The sequence below is a fragment of the Macaca nemestrina genome, chromosome 1, assembly GCF_043159975.1.
Source record: "Macaca nemestrina isolate mMacNem1 chromosome 1, mMacNem.hap1, whole genome shotgun sequence".
NCBI lineage: Eukaryota > Metazoa > Chordata > Mammalia > Primates > Cercopithecidae > Macaca > Macaca nemestrina.
This window is the reverse complement of record NC_092125.1, coordinates 166691372-166707185: the sequence shown is the minus strand read 5'-3', so window position 1 is coordinate 166707185 and position 15814 is coordinate 166691372. Positions and strand designations below refer to the sequence as shown.

General features: G+C 37.3%; 1 protein-coding gene across 17 annotated transcripts in view; it reads left to right on the top strand.

Annotated features, from left to right (window-relative positions):
• Positions 1-15814, top strand: part of LOC105498448 (MIER1 transcriptional regulator) — a 64171-nt gene that overhangs the window by 595 nt on the left and 47762 nt on the right. For 4 of the 17 annotated variants that reach the window (XM_011770550.3, XM_011770537.3, XM_011770535.3 and 1 more), the window contains exons 2-3: positions 577-677; positions 14676-14700. In XM_011770550.3, the coding sequence (XP_011768852.1) occupies positions 577-677; positions 14676-14700 (126 nt within the window). Of the gene's footprint in view, positions 1-576; positions 678-3621; positions 3699-4990; positions 5137-5690; positions 5711-5801; positions 6511-14675; positions 14701-14833; positions 14871-15814 lie in introns of those variants that run through there. The other 13 variants (XM_011770536.3, XM_011770533.3, XM_011770538.3 and 10 more) reach the window with 9 other exon arrangements.

Sequence of the window (15814 nt, the reverse complement as noted above, 5' to 3'; positions counted from 1 at the left end):
CCTTTTCGAATGGAGTCAGGGAGGGAGGAGAGACTCGAATAGGGTATTACTGTGAGGAAATGAGGTCCTCCTAGCGCGTGGGAGGATCCCTTGGGACAGATGCTTGCCGCTCTTTAGTCTTGTTGTTTCAGCTTGTAGTGGTTAGGTCCCTGGCCTGGAGCCTGTGTGGTCCCTGCATGCTGTGTGACCTTGAGCGAGTCACTATCCCTCTCTGGGCTTCAGTTTTCCCTATTTAAAGCTTCCTCCAACGCTAGAATTCTGTATTTCTGCAGAAGAACTTACGTAATTACAAGATTGACTTGGCTATTGAGGCCGCTTCACCGAGATGACCCGGAGTTGACTGAATCTTCTTCACTCATGGGTGGAATGAGGCGACCTATTTATTGGGTCGCTTTTATTCCTTTACCATTGGTTGCAAATTGCATGACTTAAGGCTCATTAAATGTTTTTCTAAAATTGTCATGGGATCCTTGTCCTAATTCCCGACCATCTTTTTAAACATGTGAAACGGTAAATGGTGAGCTTGTATCTCGTTTCTGTCTCCTTGCTACTGAGGCTCTCTTTCCTTTGATCCAGATGGTGTGGTCGCTCGATTCTCCCAGTGCCTGGCTGAGTTTCGGACGTGGTTAAGAACCAACTGGTTGAGGTTCAATGCAGACAAGACGGATGTGATGCTGGTAGGCAGGGGTACGCTTGGAGATTAAGGGAGGGAAAAGCCAAACTCCCTCAAGTAATGTGAGATTATATTACTCTTCTTATATGTTCCAGTGTTTGAGAATTGATGGGCCAAAAATTTCCAGAATTTGGGTGAGATAAAAATAACATGTCATCAATGTAAGAACCATAAACATACAGTTTGTAATATACTGATAAAATGGGGCCACTGGATAGAACTGTGTAAAACTTACGAAAAGAAAATCCAAAACTGTTATTTGAAGAACCAAAAGCCTACATAAGTGTTTTAGAGTGGCATTAATAATAAAAAATGAGACTAATGAAAAGATGATGCTGATTGTCACTATAGATGTGGGGCTTCTAAATGTAATAGGCTAAGTTTTTTAGATTTAGGAATTTTCAACCAAATTAGTAATTATCCATACAATTTTACCACCACATCATAAAGGCATAGTGTAGGCTGTTGCTTTTAAATAAAAATTTCAGGAAATAGTTTATAAACTAATCTCAAAAGAGACTCATGGACCCTGAAAATTGTTAGATACAGAATTTTTTAGTTTTGGATGTGTTGTATTAATCTATTTCAATCAGCTAACCCCAGAGTCTAAACTGTTATAAATACAGTATTTTCTTGGTGCATTTTGAGAGGTACCTTTTTGGATTGCATAACAGGTTTATATATGATATATATATATGTTACTTGTATTTGAATCAGGTGTTGGTACTGAATAAAAGGTTATATTTCTTAGGTATATGTAAATTGCTGAAGAAGTTTGTTCATTGGTTCGTTTAAGGTACTGGTTGAAGTAAGATTGTGATACTAAATGCTTTTGTTAAAAGCATAATAATAACTGAGGGGTTTGTGTGTGCGTGCGCCTTATAGCCTCTATAGAATTGTTTAATAATTTTGAATAGAAGATTCAGTAAATTGCTTACAAATGATTTATCAATATAATAGCAGTTTTGAGTAGCTTAATGTCATAAAAATTAATGTTAGTTTGCCCGAAAATAAGGCAGCTTTTAGGTGGGCAATAGGAGCTGAAGAGGCATTTATTCAGGCTTTCTATAGTGGTTTTTTGTTTTGGGACATTAATCACAAACCTCACATAAAATTGGAATTCACCACACTTTTTTAGTTTAAAGATTTTATACACAATTTCAACAGAACTACTGTTTTGGATATCACATTAATAAATAACAAGGTGTAATTAAGCAGACACAATTAATGGTGCATTTTCTCATGCCTTTAGCTCTGTCATGTCCTATTTTCAACTCTTCTAGTATGAATAGGCTTTAAAAATATTTTTTTTGTTAACCCAAGTATAAATATTAACTGTTTGCATTTGGATACAAAGAAGATATCTGTTGAATTAATCCAAAGTGCTGAAGAACTAAGGGTAATGGATGGAAACAACAAGGAGGTAGATTCTGGCATAATAAAAGAATGTTTTAAACATTTGAACTTTTTTTGAAAAGAGGAGCCTTTTTATGAGATATAGTGAGTCACTGGAGGTGTTTAAACATAGGCAAAAAGCCTGGTAGTAGAAGCATGATGAGAGATTACTATTTTGACAGAGTAGAGACTTGACTAAAAGATCTCTAAGGTCCCATCCAACACTAAAATTCTGTGACTAGTGAATAGTTAATTTTTATATATTTAATACTGAAGAGGGTAAGTAAGCATTTTGAGAAAGACTTTTCATTCCCTAAGGTGGCTCCTGAAAATTTTACAGTTAAGTGTATCACTAAAATAAAATAATAGTGGAAGTATACTGAGTTCAGTGGTAATGTGTTACCTATGAATTGCAGTATTAGAGCTGTTTCTTTTTTATAATATCTGAACCTAAAAAGACCCACTGAATCCACATTTATAAAAAGGGGAAGGAGAAAAATGTAGAGATTTTCTTCCCTCAATAATAATAATACCATTTAAATCTAGTAATATTGACACACAATATTAATAAACTTAAAAAATTATTTAGGCCGGGCACATTGGCTCACGCCTGTAATCCCAGCACTTTGGGAGGTTGAGGTGGGCGGATCACAAGGTCAGGAGACTGAGACCATCCTGGCTAACACGGTGAAACCCCGTCTCTACTAAAAATACAAAAAACCAAAATTAGCCGTGCGTGGTGGCGGGCGCCTGTAGTCCCAGCTACTCAGGAGGCTGAGGCCGGAGAATGACGTGAACCCGGGAGGCGGAGCTTGCAATGAGCCGAGATCGCGCCACTGCACTCCAGCCTGGGCGACAGAGCCAGACTCCGTCTCAAAAAAAAAAAAAAATTATTTAACAGTAAGATAGATACCCATTCAGAAATGTTTCAGACTTCATTTTCCTGACAATTTTACGATTCATTCAGTAGGTTACTGGACTGTGATCCCCTGCTCTTTATCACAGTTGGGATTTCTGTTGGTAATTTAACTGAAGAATCAAAGATTCAGTGTACTTAAGCAAGCAAGTTATTCCTGTACCTTGTATTTTAACACTTTTAATTTTCCTTTGGTAGGCAAATTTCATAAATTAGCTTTCATATTTTAATGGAAAACCCTCCTTCATCTCCATGGTATAAAGCCTGAGTTTGTACCTCTAGGCCCCTAATTGTGTCTGTATCCACCTCAGGTCCATGTACATCCATTGTTCTTTGCCTTCAGCTCTTTTCATTAAGTGTATTGATTGAAAACTATTCGGATATGAACTGACACTTTTAAAAAGTCATTTTTATTTCAAGTCCAAAGCACTGACATAATTCAACAGGGTAACTCTTAGAAACTATATACCTCTGCTAAAATACTTATTCCCCCAAGGAATCCTGAAAAACACTTTTACATAAGTTTTCTAAAAAATAAAATGAAAATACTGTACAGTACAGTTAATGGTAAAAATTGTTTGTAGATTTGGGAACCTTAAAGTTTTCCTTTCTCTTCTTTCCCTTGCTTTTCTTTCAGTAGAAAATGTGCATCAGATGTTTATGTTTAATTGGTTTACAGACTGTCTGTGGACTCTTTTCCTGTCAAATTACCAGGTAATGTCCTTTCACTTAGCAGCTACTTCATATATCTGTAAATGCAGTTTATTCATGCACAGATTATTATTGGACATAGCAGTTTCAAATTAACGTTGAATCTTTGGAAATAGGAAAATGCTTGATAGAGTCTAGAATTTTAAGGGAATATAAATAATTTAATAGCCTCCCCTATATTGCATTATAAGTTAAGTATAAACTTTAAGAAAAATTGTATATGTACACATTTATGCAATATATTGTAGCATTGGTTCACATTATTTGGAGGGAATGAATAATTCTCATATTTACATGGTTGATTTTGGTAGCCACTTTTGAAACTGCATTAAGAGGAACCCTTGAAGATTAGGAAAAAAACTCAGTCTTTCGAAATAAAGACTTTAAAACTGGTTTAGTAAAATATGTTAGTGACTGTTTTAATGTCACCTTTGTGTTATTCAGTATCTGCCTTAGTATAATGGAAGTGAAACATGTTAGTTACTTTGAAATCATTGGCTCTGGCCATCATCAGCATTGTCATCATGGCCAATTGGCAGCTGTAGGCCAATACATTAAAATAAACTTTCAAGTTACCGGCATTTCAGGCGTTGCAAATAAGTAGGTTCTCCCTCTATGGTAGATGATAGCCATAAAATAGTCAATTTTCAGTGTTTTAAATTTTGTCTAGTTGTGCAAAATTCAACCAGTACATAACTCTGTTGCTACTGGCATGACAGAAGTGTGTGAGAACACGCAAATGACATGAGGATGGCAGACTGCCTATCACAACCCCTTCCATTAATTTTTGCTGTGACCTCTTTCGAGATTTGGGGATATAGAATTTTACATTTCCTGTCGGGAATCTACTGATTGAGAAATATTTGTCAAGGCATAACCGCTTTCAAAGCACAATTCTTGCCGCTGTTGCATCACAGCAACATCCGTTTTTCAGCAAATGCATTCCAAAAACGACCTACATGTAAAATATTACGTATTTTTCCCCTGCTGTGTCAATGCTGGATGTGGCTCCTTTGGCACTGTTCCTTGACCCCTCTGATCCGTAGACCACCCCCTCCGCCTGGAGTCGCGGATCAGCTGGAGCCAGAGAAGCGCCCCGCGCGGATGCCCACCTCCTCCCACACCCACCTTGACTCCGCCCCCTCCGCTCTTCCCGGGGAGGGCCGGCCGCGGGGCCGCGCGCGCGCCCTTGCTCCGGCGCGCGCTCGCTGGCCTTTTCCCTCCAGTCCAGCCCAGCCGGGGCGCCGCGAGGGGGCGGAGTGGGGTGTGGTGGGCGCGCTCGGGCGGCTCCTGCGCGTTCCCGCCGAGGCAGTGGCGGCGGGAGCGGCAGAGACGGCAGCGGCCGGAGTCCCGTTGCTGAGTCTCACATCCGGGTTCTGGCGGTGACCCAGCTGCGGCCGCCGCGGAGATGTGACCCGGCAGTACGGCAAATATGGCGGAGGTAAGGGAGCGAGCTCCCCCTCCCTGTCCCGGAGCCGGGCGCCCCCGGCCCTGGGCCGGGGAGGAGTGGAGTGGGCCTGGCCAGGAGAGGCCCGGCCCTGCTGGCGCCACTGCCCACCTGTTGTTTGGAACAGGCCATGCTCTGGGCGGGAGCTTCGCCTGGAACTTAGTTGGGATGGGTCCGGGGTTAGGAGGAAGCGGAGGCGTACTTGGACTTCGGGGGCAGTTTGAAGGGTAGTGCAGCGTAGTAGTGCGGGGCGAGGGGGAGGGGGCGCCCGCCGGGGAAGGGGGCGCCCGTCGGGGAAGGGGGGTCTGTGGCGCAACTTCGCCGGCCGGTGCTAGGGGCCAGGAGAGAAGCTGCTGCTTCCTCTTGCGAAGTTTTTTCCCTTCCTAACCGAGATGCTGTTGCGCCCTTCCGCGTCACCCCCATCCGTTTACGACTGACATCCAGTCTGTGTTGGTGGGGAAAACGTAAGGCTGACGGCCTTTGATTAACTCTGTAATTTTCATGATTGTGGTAAAATGAGCGTGGAGAAATTAACCTGGCCAGCCGCGGTCCAGCCCTCCAGGTTGGGGGGAGTCTGCCCATTTATCCAGACAGTTCCATCGCCCTCTCCCTAAGGTACAACCTCTGAGTTGCTTTTCCACCTCCCCCACCACCTTCACTTTCCAGGCTTCCCCCCCTTTCCAAATCAAGGCTACCTATTCTTTCTCTTCTAATTTTTCTTTCATTGGAGAAGCTTTTTCTTGTTTCTTTTTGCTTGTTTTATAGAAAACAAGTTCCCAAAGCCCCTTTCTTTGATTTTACATATTTGGGCCGCATTTGGCGGGCATACAACTGCTGTTGATTTATCATTAATCGGAACTAAGTATATGCTGCTGGAACTTTAAGTAACTGGAAGTTTAAACCTTTAAAATATCTGAAGTTTTGTGGGGATTTGTTTTGTTTCCTTTTTTCCTTACCCGTGGAACAATTTCGGTATTCTTTATCTCTGGGAGTTTGAGATGATATATCTGGATTTTATGTCTCTTTTGAAATAAGGCACTGTAAATTTTGATTGATAAGGCATTTCTCTTGTTTGAATTGCCATTTTCATGGTTTCACAGGCACCCCAAAACAGATTTAGGAAGGAGGGTGAGATTTTACTGTAGCAGTCAGGGCTGTTTGCTGCCAATATTCTTTTTAAAACGTTCAATATCTCTAATTTACAACTCAATTTAGATCTTAGATTTATTTTCATTTCTTTTGCTCTTGGTGGTTAAAGAATTGTATTTCCAGGCACACGAATTGGAGAACGTAGTACTTTCCGTTTCCCCAAAATGTGGCTGTGTTTGTTCCAGTAGACTGACAGTCGGTACCTGGATTTTAGTCCTGGTGAGGTTCTTATTCTTAAGTGTTACTTTCCTTCATGTTTAAGGAGTTGTGTGTAGCTGAATTTATACATTTTGTCAGTTAGTGTCTTCAGTGGACCCCTTTCAGTGAATATCTCATAAGCAGCAGTGTGCTACATAGGTAACGTGGTTTCTTCTCTCATGATGTTGCTCAGGATGGTTTGAGCTTTAAGGTGTGTAGTCATACTAAGGCGAGGTATTACTGAAGGAAAATAGCTTATAGAGAGAAATTTAAGTTAAAAAAACTTAAATTTAAAATTTATGTGTTTTTAAAAAACAAATTTTACTGCTAAGGGAACTAAAAATCTAGTATGTAAAAGAAATTATGTTAACTTTTTTGTTTTAAAAATTAAAGATGGTTGCATTATTGTAAATTAAAGGAAAAAGATATTTTGATTCACTAATCAGTCATTTCCTAATATTTTCTAATGTATGTTTTAGTTTTCTTAAATATTTTATCAGTTTGAGAATGGAATGTTTTGTAGGAACGCATGGATGGTTCAACTTCAAGAAGGAAATAACTGGAATTTCGTTTTTAGTGTTTATTTAATGACCTAATATCTTTAAACAATTTATCTTCTATATTCTTCAGTTACTTGTAGATAGTTTCATATATAGTGAATTGGGGAAGAGTTAGAGAACTTTCGTGATCTGTGTCTTACAAAAAAGTCTAAGACGGGTGAAGAACTGAAAAGTACAATTGATTTATAATTTTCCTGGCCTCAATACTTGAATAATTACGATGAGTTTTGAGATCAGTGGTTTTAAAAAAAATTAGACGAAGGAGAAATGCTTGGTTGGCTTCTACTTTGAGCTCTCAGTAGATTCATTCTTTATGAAGCCAATATAAAAGCATGTGATGAAATAATCCAGATGCTGAATTATTGTGCTTTTGATCAAATAAATCTGAGGATTTAAGGATAGCTTGTGAAGTAACAGTAAGTGCAAAGCAACAGTATATATATATTTGTTAAATCTGAGGGGGAAAACAGGTTATTGAAGTATGTCTCCAGAGAAAAATGTAGGTATTACGGTTCTGAGCTTTAAAAAAAAAAAAAAAAAAATTGTTGCTTCCTACAAGAGCATGAACCTGACCATGTTTTTCCAGAAAAGCGTTTAATTCTTGAATACAAAGTGCTTTATATGTGAATAGGATATACTGATTTTTTATATTTGATCTGATTATCTTAGTCCATAATAGGAAGTATATATTGGTTCTTTAGTTATAACATTAAAGCCATATTTAATGTACTTAGAATGAATGGCATATGCTCCCTTGCTTAATACCTTTTGGCAGTATTTCTCATTGCTTATTATCCCTTAAAATTATTTACCAACCTTCTAAAAGGACGCTCTTCTACTCACACTTAAAGGAAGGAAATTACAGGATAGTTGCAGTTTTACTAACTGCAAAAATAAGAGGAAAATGAGAGAAAAAATAAGAGGAAGAAATAGTTGATCCTTTGGGTTTTATAAGGAATGTACTAGGGACCTTTGGGAGCGAACAATTTGTCTTTTATTTTAGCGTTTGTAATCACGTAAGGGACTTTCTTCTCAAGGAAAAACCATGGCACAATTCAAGACCTATCTTTTCACGTAGGCCACGTTTCTGTGATATAAAGAGAAAAAAATTAATGGATTTGCTTTTTCCTATTTAAGTATTTTAGTACTTTCAAAGATGGTATATAATCTTTTTATTCACTTTCACACTTATCTATTATTTCTCTTTAAAATGGACTCCTTGCTTAGCATTTTTTGAGTGTGTTTGGATTTTGTTTTTTAAGGAAGGATTATGTTAAATGTTACTCATGAAAACGTTAATTTCTACTCTAAGCAAAATGTGTTTCACTGCAGTGAATTTAAGCCTCAAATAATTCTCCACACTAGTAATGAAATTTTTTTTTCATGTTTATACTTCAGAGCTATTAATATTTTAAAAGTAGTCGAGATCACCACTGCGTGAGAGTCCTAAAAAGCTTAATTCAGTGGCAGTAAGAGTCAGGGTACTTGAATAGGTGGGAAAGGTTTGGTGGGAGAAATAAGTGAATTATTTTAAGATAATTCTGGTAAGTGAGACTAACAAATTTTCTAAATAATTCAGAAATAAAACACTGCCATTGAAACTTAAGCATGTCTTTATGAAAAGTAATCAGCTATCTAGAAATGCCTGCCTGGCTTGACGTTTATTCAGAATTCATTGCAGTGATTAAATTGTTCAAGTACCAGTCATTGCTTGGGGCTCGTTCTGTTTGCCTTTTTCTGTGGCTTAGAACAATAACTGTTACTATGTAGGTATGAAATTCATAAAGTAGCACCCCAAAAAAGTGTTTCTGCAAATTGAGATTTTTTTCTTAACAGTCCTAGATTTTAAAAAATAAATTTAAACATATCCCATGCATTTAGCTACAAACTCCTTCGTAGTGTTAGGTTTCTAGAGCAATTTATAATAAAAGTAAAGTTAGGTCTTGAAGAAAATCTAAATCTTTTGATCATAGAGAAAATGAAACTGAGCAGAGAGTTTACGTAGTTTGTCCTAGGTCGTGCAATTCATCTATGGCACAATTTAGACTGGAACCCAGCCCTCTGTATTCCTAGTGCTTATTTTCTTTTTCTTTCTTTCTTTTTGAGACAGGGTCGGTCTTTGTTGTCTAGGCTGGAGTGCAGTGGCAGGAATCACATAGCTCACTACAACCTCAAACTCCTGGGTCAGATGATCGATCCTTCCCTCGCATCCTCTCAAGTAGCTGGGACTATAGGCATGTGCCATCACGCCCGGCTAACTTTTTATTTTTTGTGGAGACAGGGTCTCGCTATGTTGATCAGACTGGTCTCGAACTTCTGGCCTTAAGTGATCTGCCTGTCTTGTGCTGGGATTATAGGCGTGTGCCACTGTTCCTGGTCCTTATTTTCTATGATATCATTTTACCTTCTGAATTATTACTACTGTAGTAAGCTAATTTTAGGTTAAGTACCTTCTTAAGCTTTTTATAACCCTGAATTCCTGAGAGTAACAACAAAGTTAAGTAACTTAATTTTATTGGAGGAGAGGATTGAGCCCTCTCCTCAATTGGGCCCTTGACATGGTAACCATCTTTCACCCTAAAGTAGGACCAGGATAACTCTTTCTAGGCTTCTAATCCCCATCTCCATTGCTCTGAGAATCTCTGACTTAGAGTCTACGCAACTAAGAAGGTGATAGCAATACTTAAAGAAATGGTGGTGGAATTGGTTTGAGGAGAAAAATTTGTTCAGACAGTAATACTCATTCAAAGTGAGCTTTTGATTGCCGGGAATAAAAAAATTCTAGTAATTCCTTCATGTTTCTATTATGTTGTTGTTAGGGTATTTTTTGGTGAAAATAATGGTAATGTTGTAGTTAGTTATTTCTTTACTCTCAAATTATAGTTTTCTGTTGTATGGGACCATTTCCCACCATGTTCTAGAAAAATGTAAAAGAATTATTTCAGCAAACCTGAGGCATTGAATATTTGTTACAACTATTAGCAATTTTATCAACTAAATCATACAAATATGTGCGTAAGGGTCAACTTGCTATAAAAGTTACTGGAGTTTGTTTTTAATTTGTTTTAGCCCTGCATACTCTGTATACAGTCTTTGTCTCTCTAGTGTTGTTTTCTATCTCAGATAAGATAAATACGTACCCCCAAAACACTGAATTTTTCAAAATTATGGCTTAAAAAATAGTAGCAAGTGCTGGTTTTCTTAAAAATCAAAATTTAGAGGAAGAAAATGAAAATGTCTCGTAATTCCACAAGACAGTCTGTCCATAGTGACTTTCATTTTAAGAAAGAATGCATAGTGCATGAAAGTGGTTAGAAAATTTCAACAGTACAGAACGGTATTAAATGAAAAAACCTCTTCTCCCTTACCCCATTCCCTAGACGTAACTATTGTTAACAGGTTCTTGTATGTCCTTTTGAGGAAAAAAAAATTTATTCCATATTATTCCATATTCCAGCCCAGTTTACACGCTGTCCTACAGTTTTCTTTATACTGCTAATTTTTTTTGGCATTTATTCCTCTGTCAACACAAACAGATATCTCATTATTTTTAATGGAGTCATAGTGTTCTATTGTTTGGAGAACTATGTATGGAAGAACTGTGTATCATTTCTAATCAGCTAAGTGATGGACTTTAAATGTTTTCTAACTTTTTGCTACAACTTTGTGGTAGTGAATGTTATATATCTATGTCTTGGTGTCTGTTTTTAAATTTATCAGTAGGATAAGTTCATGTTGGCAAAATGATATCCAGTGTGGTTGACATAACTTATTTCTACTGATAACATTATGAGTGCATTTTAAATATTTTTTAAAACCCAATTTTAAATCATCCTTCCTAAAAGTATTTTTTCTAAAAATAGGTATTGTTATAAATAAGCACGCACTTAGCTTTAGTTTTGTTTTGTTTTTGTTTTTTTGAGACGGAGTCTCTGTTGCCCAGGCTGGAGTGCCGTGGCACGATCTGGGCTCGCTGCAACCTCTGCCTCCTGGGTTCAAGCAATTCTGCTTCAGCCTCCCAAGTAGCTGGGATTACAGGCGCCTGTATTTTAGTGGAGACAGCATTTTGCCATGTTGACCAGGCTGGTCTCGAACCCCTGACCTAGGGTGATTTGCTTGCCGCAGCCTCCCAAAGTGCTAGGATTACAAGTGTGAGCCGTCCCACCTTCCTTTGTTTTGTTTTTCTCTCTCCTTTCTCCCTTCTAGTTTATGGTAGTAATTAATGGTAGATGTTGGGGGTTTTCCTGGAAGGTATTGTTATAGTAACAGTTTCTAAAGACTGATAACAGTCTGAAGTGACAGATGACTACTTGCAGTCACATTTTAAACATACTTTGAACTGATGAAAATCATTTCAAAAAGAAAAGAGAGGCCGGGCACGGTGGCTAACACCTGTGATCTCAGCACTTTGGGAGGCCGAGGTGGGCGGATCACGAGGTCAGGAGATCGAGACCATCCTAGCCAACATGGTGAAACCCCATCTCTACTAAAATACAAAAAATTAACTGGGTGTGGTGTTGTGCACCTGTAGTCCCAGCTACTCAGGAGGCTGAGGCAGGGCAATCGCTTGCACCCACAAGGCCGAGATTGCAGCGAGCCAAGATCACGCCACTGCACTCCAGCCTGGGCGACAGAGCGAGACTCCATCTCAAAAAAAAGAAAAAAGAAAAAAGTGAGAGTGAAGGAGGAGAGAAGTGAAGAGTGAAAAATTTGAGCAGTTATGTCTCTAGAAGGTACAAAAGAACACTATAGAAGGTATAGAAGGAGGAGTCAGGGTCTAGACATCAGGCCTGCCTTCACCACCTGCCATGGAACCTTGATCTAGTCAGTGTATCTCCTTGGGTTTACTAATTTATAAAATGAGGTAGGTGGGGCAGGTATTATTCCGATATTTATGATTATGATCAGCTAACTAGATGCTTTTGAAAATGTGTGGCACTGGGATTAAGAGGCCGAGACAGGGAGATCACTTGAGGTTAGTTTGAGACCAGCCTGGCCAGCATGGTGAAACCCTGTCTCTGTTAAAAATACAAAAATTAGCCAGCCATGGTGGCACACGCTTGTAATCCCAGCTACTTGGTAGGCTAAGGCAGGAGAATCGCTTGAATCTGGGAGGCGGAGGCTGCAGTGAGCCAAGATCATGCCACTGCACTTCCGCCTGGGCGACACAGCAAGTCTCTATCTCAAAAAAAAAAAAAAAGAAAGAAAAGAAAATGTGTAGCACTATATAAATATAAGCTGGATGTGCTATTTTATTTCATATCTAAATAAAAAGTACCCTTATTCCACACCCAAATCTCCTATATTAAGATGCTAAACTCACTTGTTTTTTTGAAAGATCATCACTTTTGATAATTAGCTATACAAAGTAATGTTTACAGTATGAAATGTTTTCAAATACCAATTTTTTAGAAACTCATCTTTGATTTAATGGGATATATTTAACTTTAAAGAATCTAAGCTCAATCCTACCCCCAAACATATAGAACAGAATTTTATTTTGGAAGTAAAATACTAAAATATATATGGATACTAAATGTATCTGTAGGCAGACCACTCTAGTTCTCCCCCTGTGCTAATCTAGATGTGCCTTTAAATCATAGTCATTGAAACATTCTAGTATGTCTGACATAATCACTAATGTTACCTTTGAACACTGGGTGTTGTACTCTGTATCAGCTATGCTTACAAATGCTACTTGTCCTCAAGCATGTGGTATCTTAATCATAGGAAAGTATTTGCAGCCTTTTTCAGAACTTTATTTACCACCAGAGCAACAATCAGTAAGGTATTTTTTGGCATTCACGACTCATGAGGCCTTTTACAAACTGAAGTATATGAACACCATTTACAATTCAAAATCTCTATTGTTAATATCTAGCATCAATAAAAATGTAACTTATTCTTCAATAAAGTAACTTGTAATTAAAAAGCCTTTTTTCTTAAATCGGAAAACTGTTAAATGGAATAATTCCAATGTTTGTAAGTCTTATTTTATGTGGGTAGTGAGCGTAGGATTAGATGAAGATGGTCATTAACATTGCTTGTAGCCTTACAGAGAAGGTTTTGCCTACAGCTGGGAAGTATAACTACTTGAAACACAAGTGGATTAATATTTTAAAATATTGATTTACTATGTAATAATTTGTGTGGTCGTTAACTCCGTTTTGAACCAGAAATGTGTAGCTTTGCCCAAAAGATGTTAAGCAAGCTGGAAACCCTTTTTGTGGTTACATTACTCTTGCTATGTCACCCTGTTCTCCAGCTTCCCATTAGAGCAAAGAGATTTAAAAGTAGCACTGTGTTTACTGTGTTCTGGCAGAGTAACTTTAAAATAATGATAGTGGTGTATCATTGGAAATACGCAATACTGGTTATTGTCAGATTTTTGCTAGACAATGCTATAGGAAGGAATTATTCTCTTATAAGAATTTAACAGAAAAAGTAGGACCTTTGAAATAGTGTGCTGCAAAAGAATGTGAGTCACCATATGGAATATAGAATCCCATGCTTACTACAATTACATAATATGTACAGTTTTAAAAACAATTTTAATACCCTATAGGAATTTGTCTTAGACACATCGTTGTTGAAAAATAGAGAATTTCATTCTTCTGTTTTCTTCTTGCCTCTCTTCCCCATTACTTAGCAGAAAGAAAATACTGCAAGATCCCTATCTTTCCTCTGCTAGTGCTTTTGGCCTGCCACCATCTGTATTTTCTTATGGGCATGAAATAGATACTTCTGAATGAATTGGTGAAGCTTTAGTTCATGTTATTTGAAGCATCTTTTGAGTTTTTAATATTTGTTTTGTAGGAGTCTTACGTTTGTAGATGATTTGTTTATAATTGTGAATTAACTGAACTAAAACACAACTGTGCATTGTCAAGCAGTAACATTACTGAAATAAGTTGCTACCAGTTTTATTTTCAAATTTTCAAGTTGTGGTTAAATTTATAATAGGTAGAATGGTAGAGTAGAAGGAGCATTATAATTGGAAATCTGTGTAGTCTTGCATCAAATAACCTAAACTCTGTAGGCTTTTGCTTGAATGCTTGCTAATTCTGTTATAACTTAAAAATACATTGTTTATCAGTAAAGTTAACCTAATATAGTGTTTAGTGCTTAGAATTTTAATTTTTCATTTTGCTTTGTTACAACTTAATTTTTATTAGAGATAATGTCCTAAATTATTTCTGTCTCCCATCTCACACTCACTTTTTTTAAGTCAGAGACCAGCTTGATAGCAAACTTTGTGCATAGTTCTGTGTTGATAGGAGAAAATCTATTTCAGAAAATTCCAAGATCTAAAATCATACTACTTAAACCACCACATATGTTATGAAGTCCACATGTGCCTTTAAAATCTGAACTCTATATTATTGTCTTTATTTCTAGATTCAGGAGTGTTTGGAATTTTTCTTTATGCTTAAATGTAATGAAAGGGAAAGGATTATATGGGAGGTTTTAGTTTGTCTTAGAAAATGCAGACATTAGAACTAAAATGCAGACATCAAAACTTACCATAGTTTTTGGCATCATAGTAGTCATTGAATAATTTTGGTAATGTTTGTGAAGATACATTGTGCAGAAATACTAATTTTTCCTCTTTTCTCCTCTTCTCAGCCATCTGTTGAATCTTCAAGTCCAGGTAAGTATTTTCTATATTTTTTATAATCTCTGTTTGAGTAACATTTGTCCTATTAGTTACATAAAGACTAGAGGAGTTAGACTATTATCTGACTTGCTTTTCTTCTGAATGCTTCTTTTCTCTGGGGAAAAAGAAATGGATGAAATGTTTGACTACCCATGAAAGTACAGGTGAGGCTGCTGTGATTTCATCCTAAAAATGACTATTTTGGGGGGTTTTCCTTTTTTTGGTGAGTTGCCATATGTATTTCTCACAGTTGTACATTATTGTTTGACTTGTAGTATATATATAAAGTGTACTTTTTAAAAAGGAATCGTTAGCTTAGAAATATTTAATAGAATAGATAAATAGAAATCATTAGAAATATTTGCTTATGTGGAATTTCAAAATATTTTTATTTGAGAAAAAATTGTTAATGTATTTCAGAGGGAGGGGAAAATAAGCAAAAGATTCAACAAGTGAATATGTAATGTAAATAAGGAATATTCTAAATAAGGAAATCATTCTTAGATTTGAGTAGGATCAAGTTTTATGTTCTGACCACACCTGGGATTTTTGTATTCTTTCTCAAATATAGCACATATTCATTTTTTCCTTAGAGATTGCAAACCTGTGATCTTTGAATCAGATCTGTGCCACAAATGTGGTTTTTTTTTGGTTTGTTTGGCCACTGTAGTGATCTTTAAAAATAAGGATATTTTATATGTGAAATCTGGATTTAGGGTTCCCATGGTCTGGCACCACTGGGTACAGTATTTCTACATGGTAGTAATTCATTGGAGTTAAAGCAGTGAGGAAAGAGTCAAGTACTAGTCTTTTAGCCTCAGTGTCCCGTGACTATCAAGAGAAATGGGACTGCCTTCTGCATGGGATATGTGGGTTGAAGAGTAGTCCAATACAGAAGAGTGAGAAAGTGAGGCATAGTAATGTTTTATTTGAAAACATCTCACATGTATTGAGTACTTAGATATGATGTATTCTGTATTACTAAATGTTCCAGATTATTGAAGCAATCATCTTTCTGTGTTTTAAGTTTTAGGAAGAAAGCTTTTAACAATGCTTAACATAAGATACGCCTGTTTTCATGGTGCAAGGTCCTTTCTGTGAACATGAA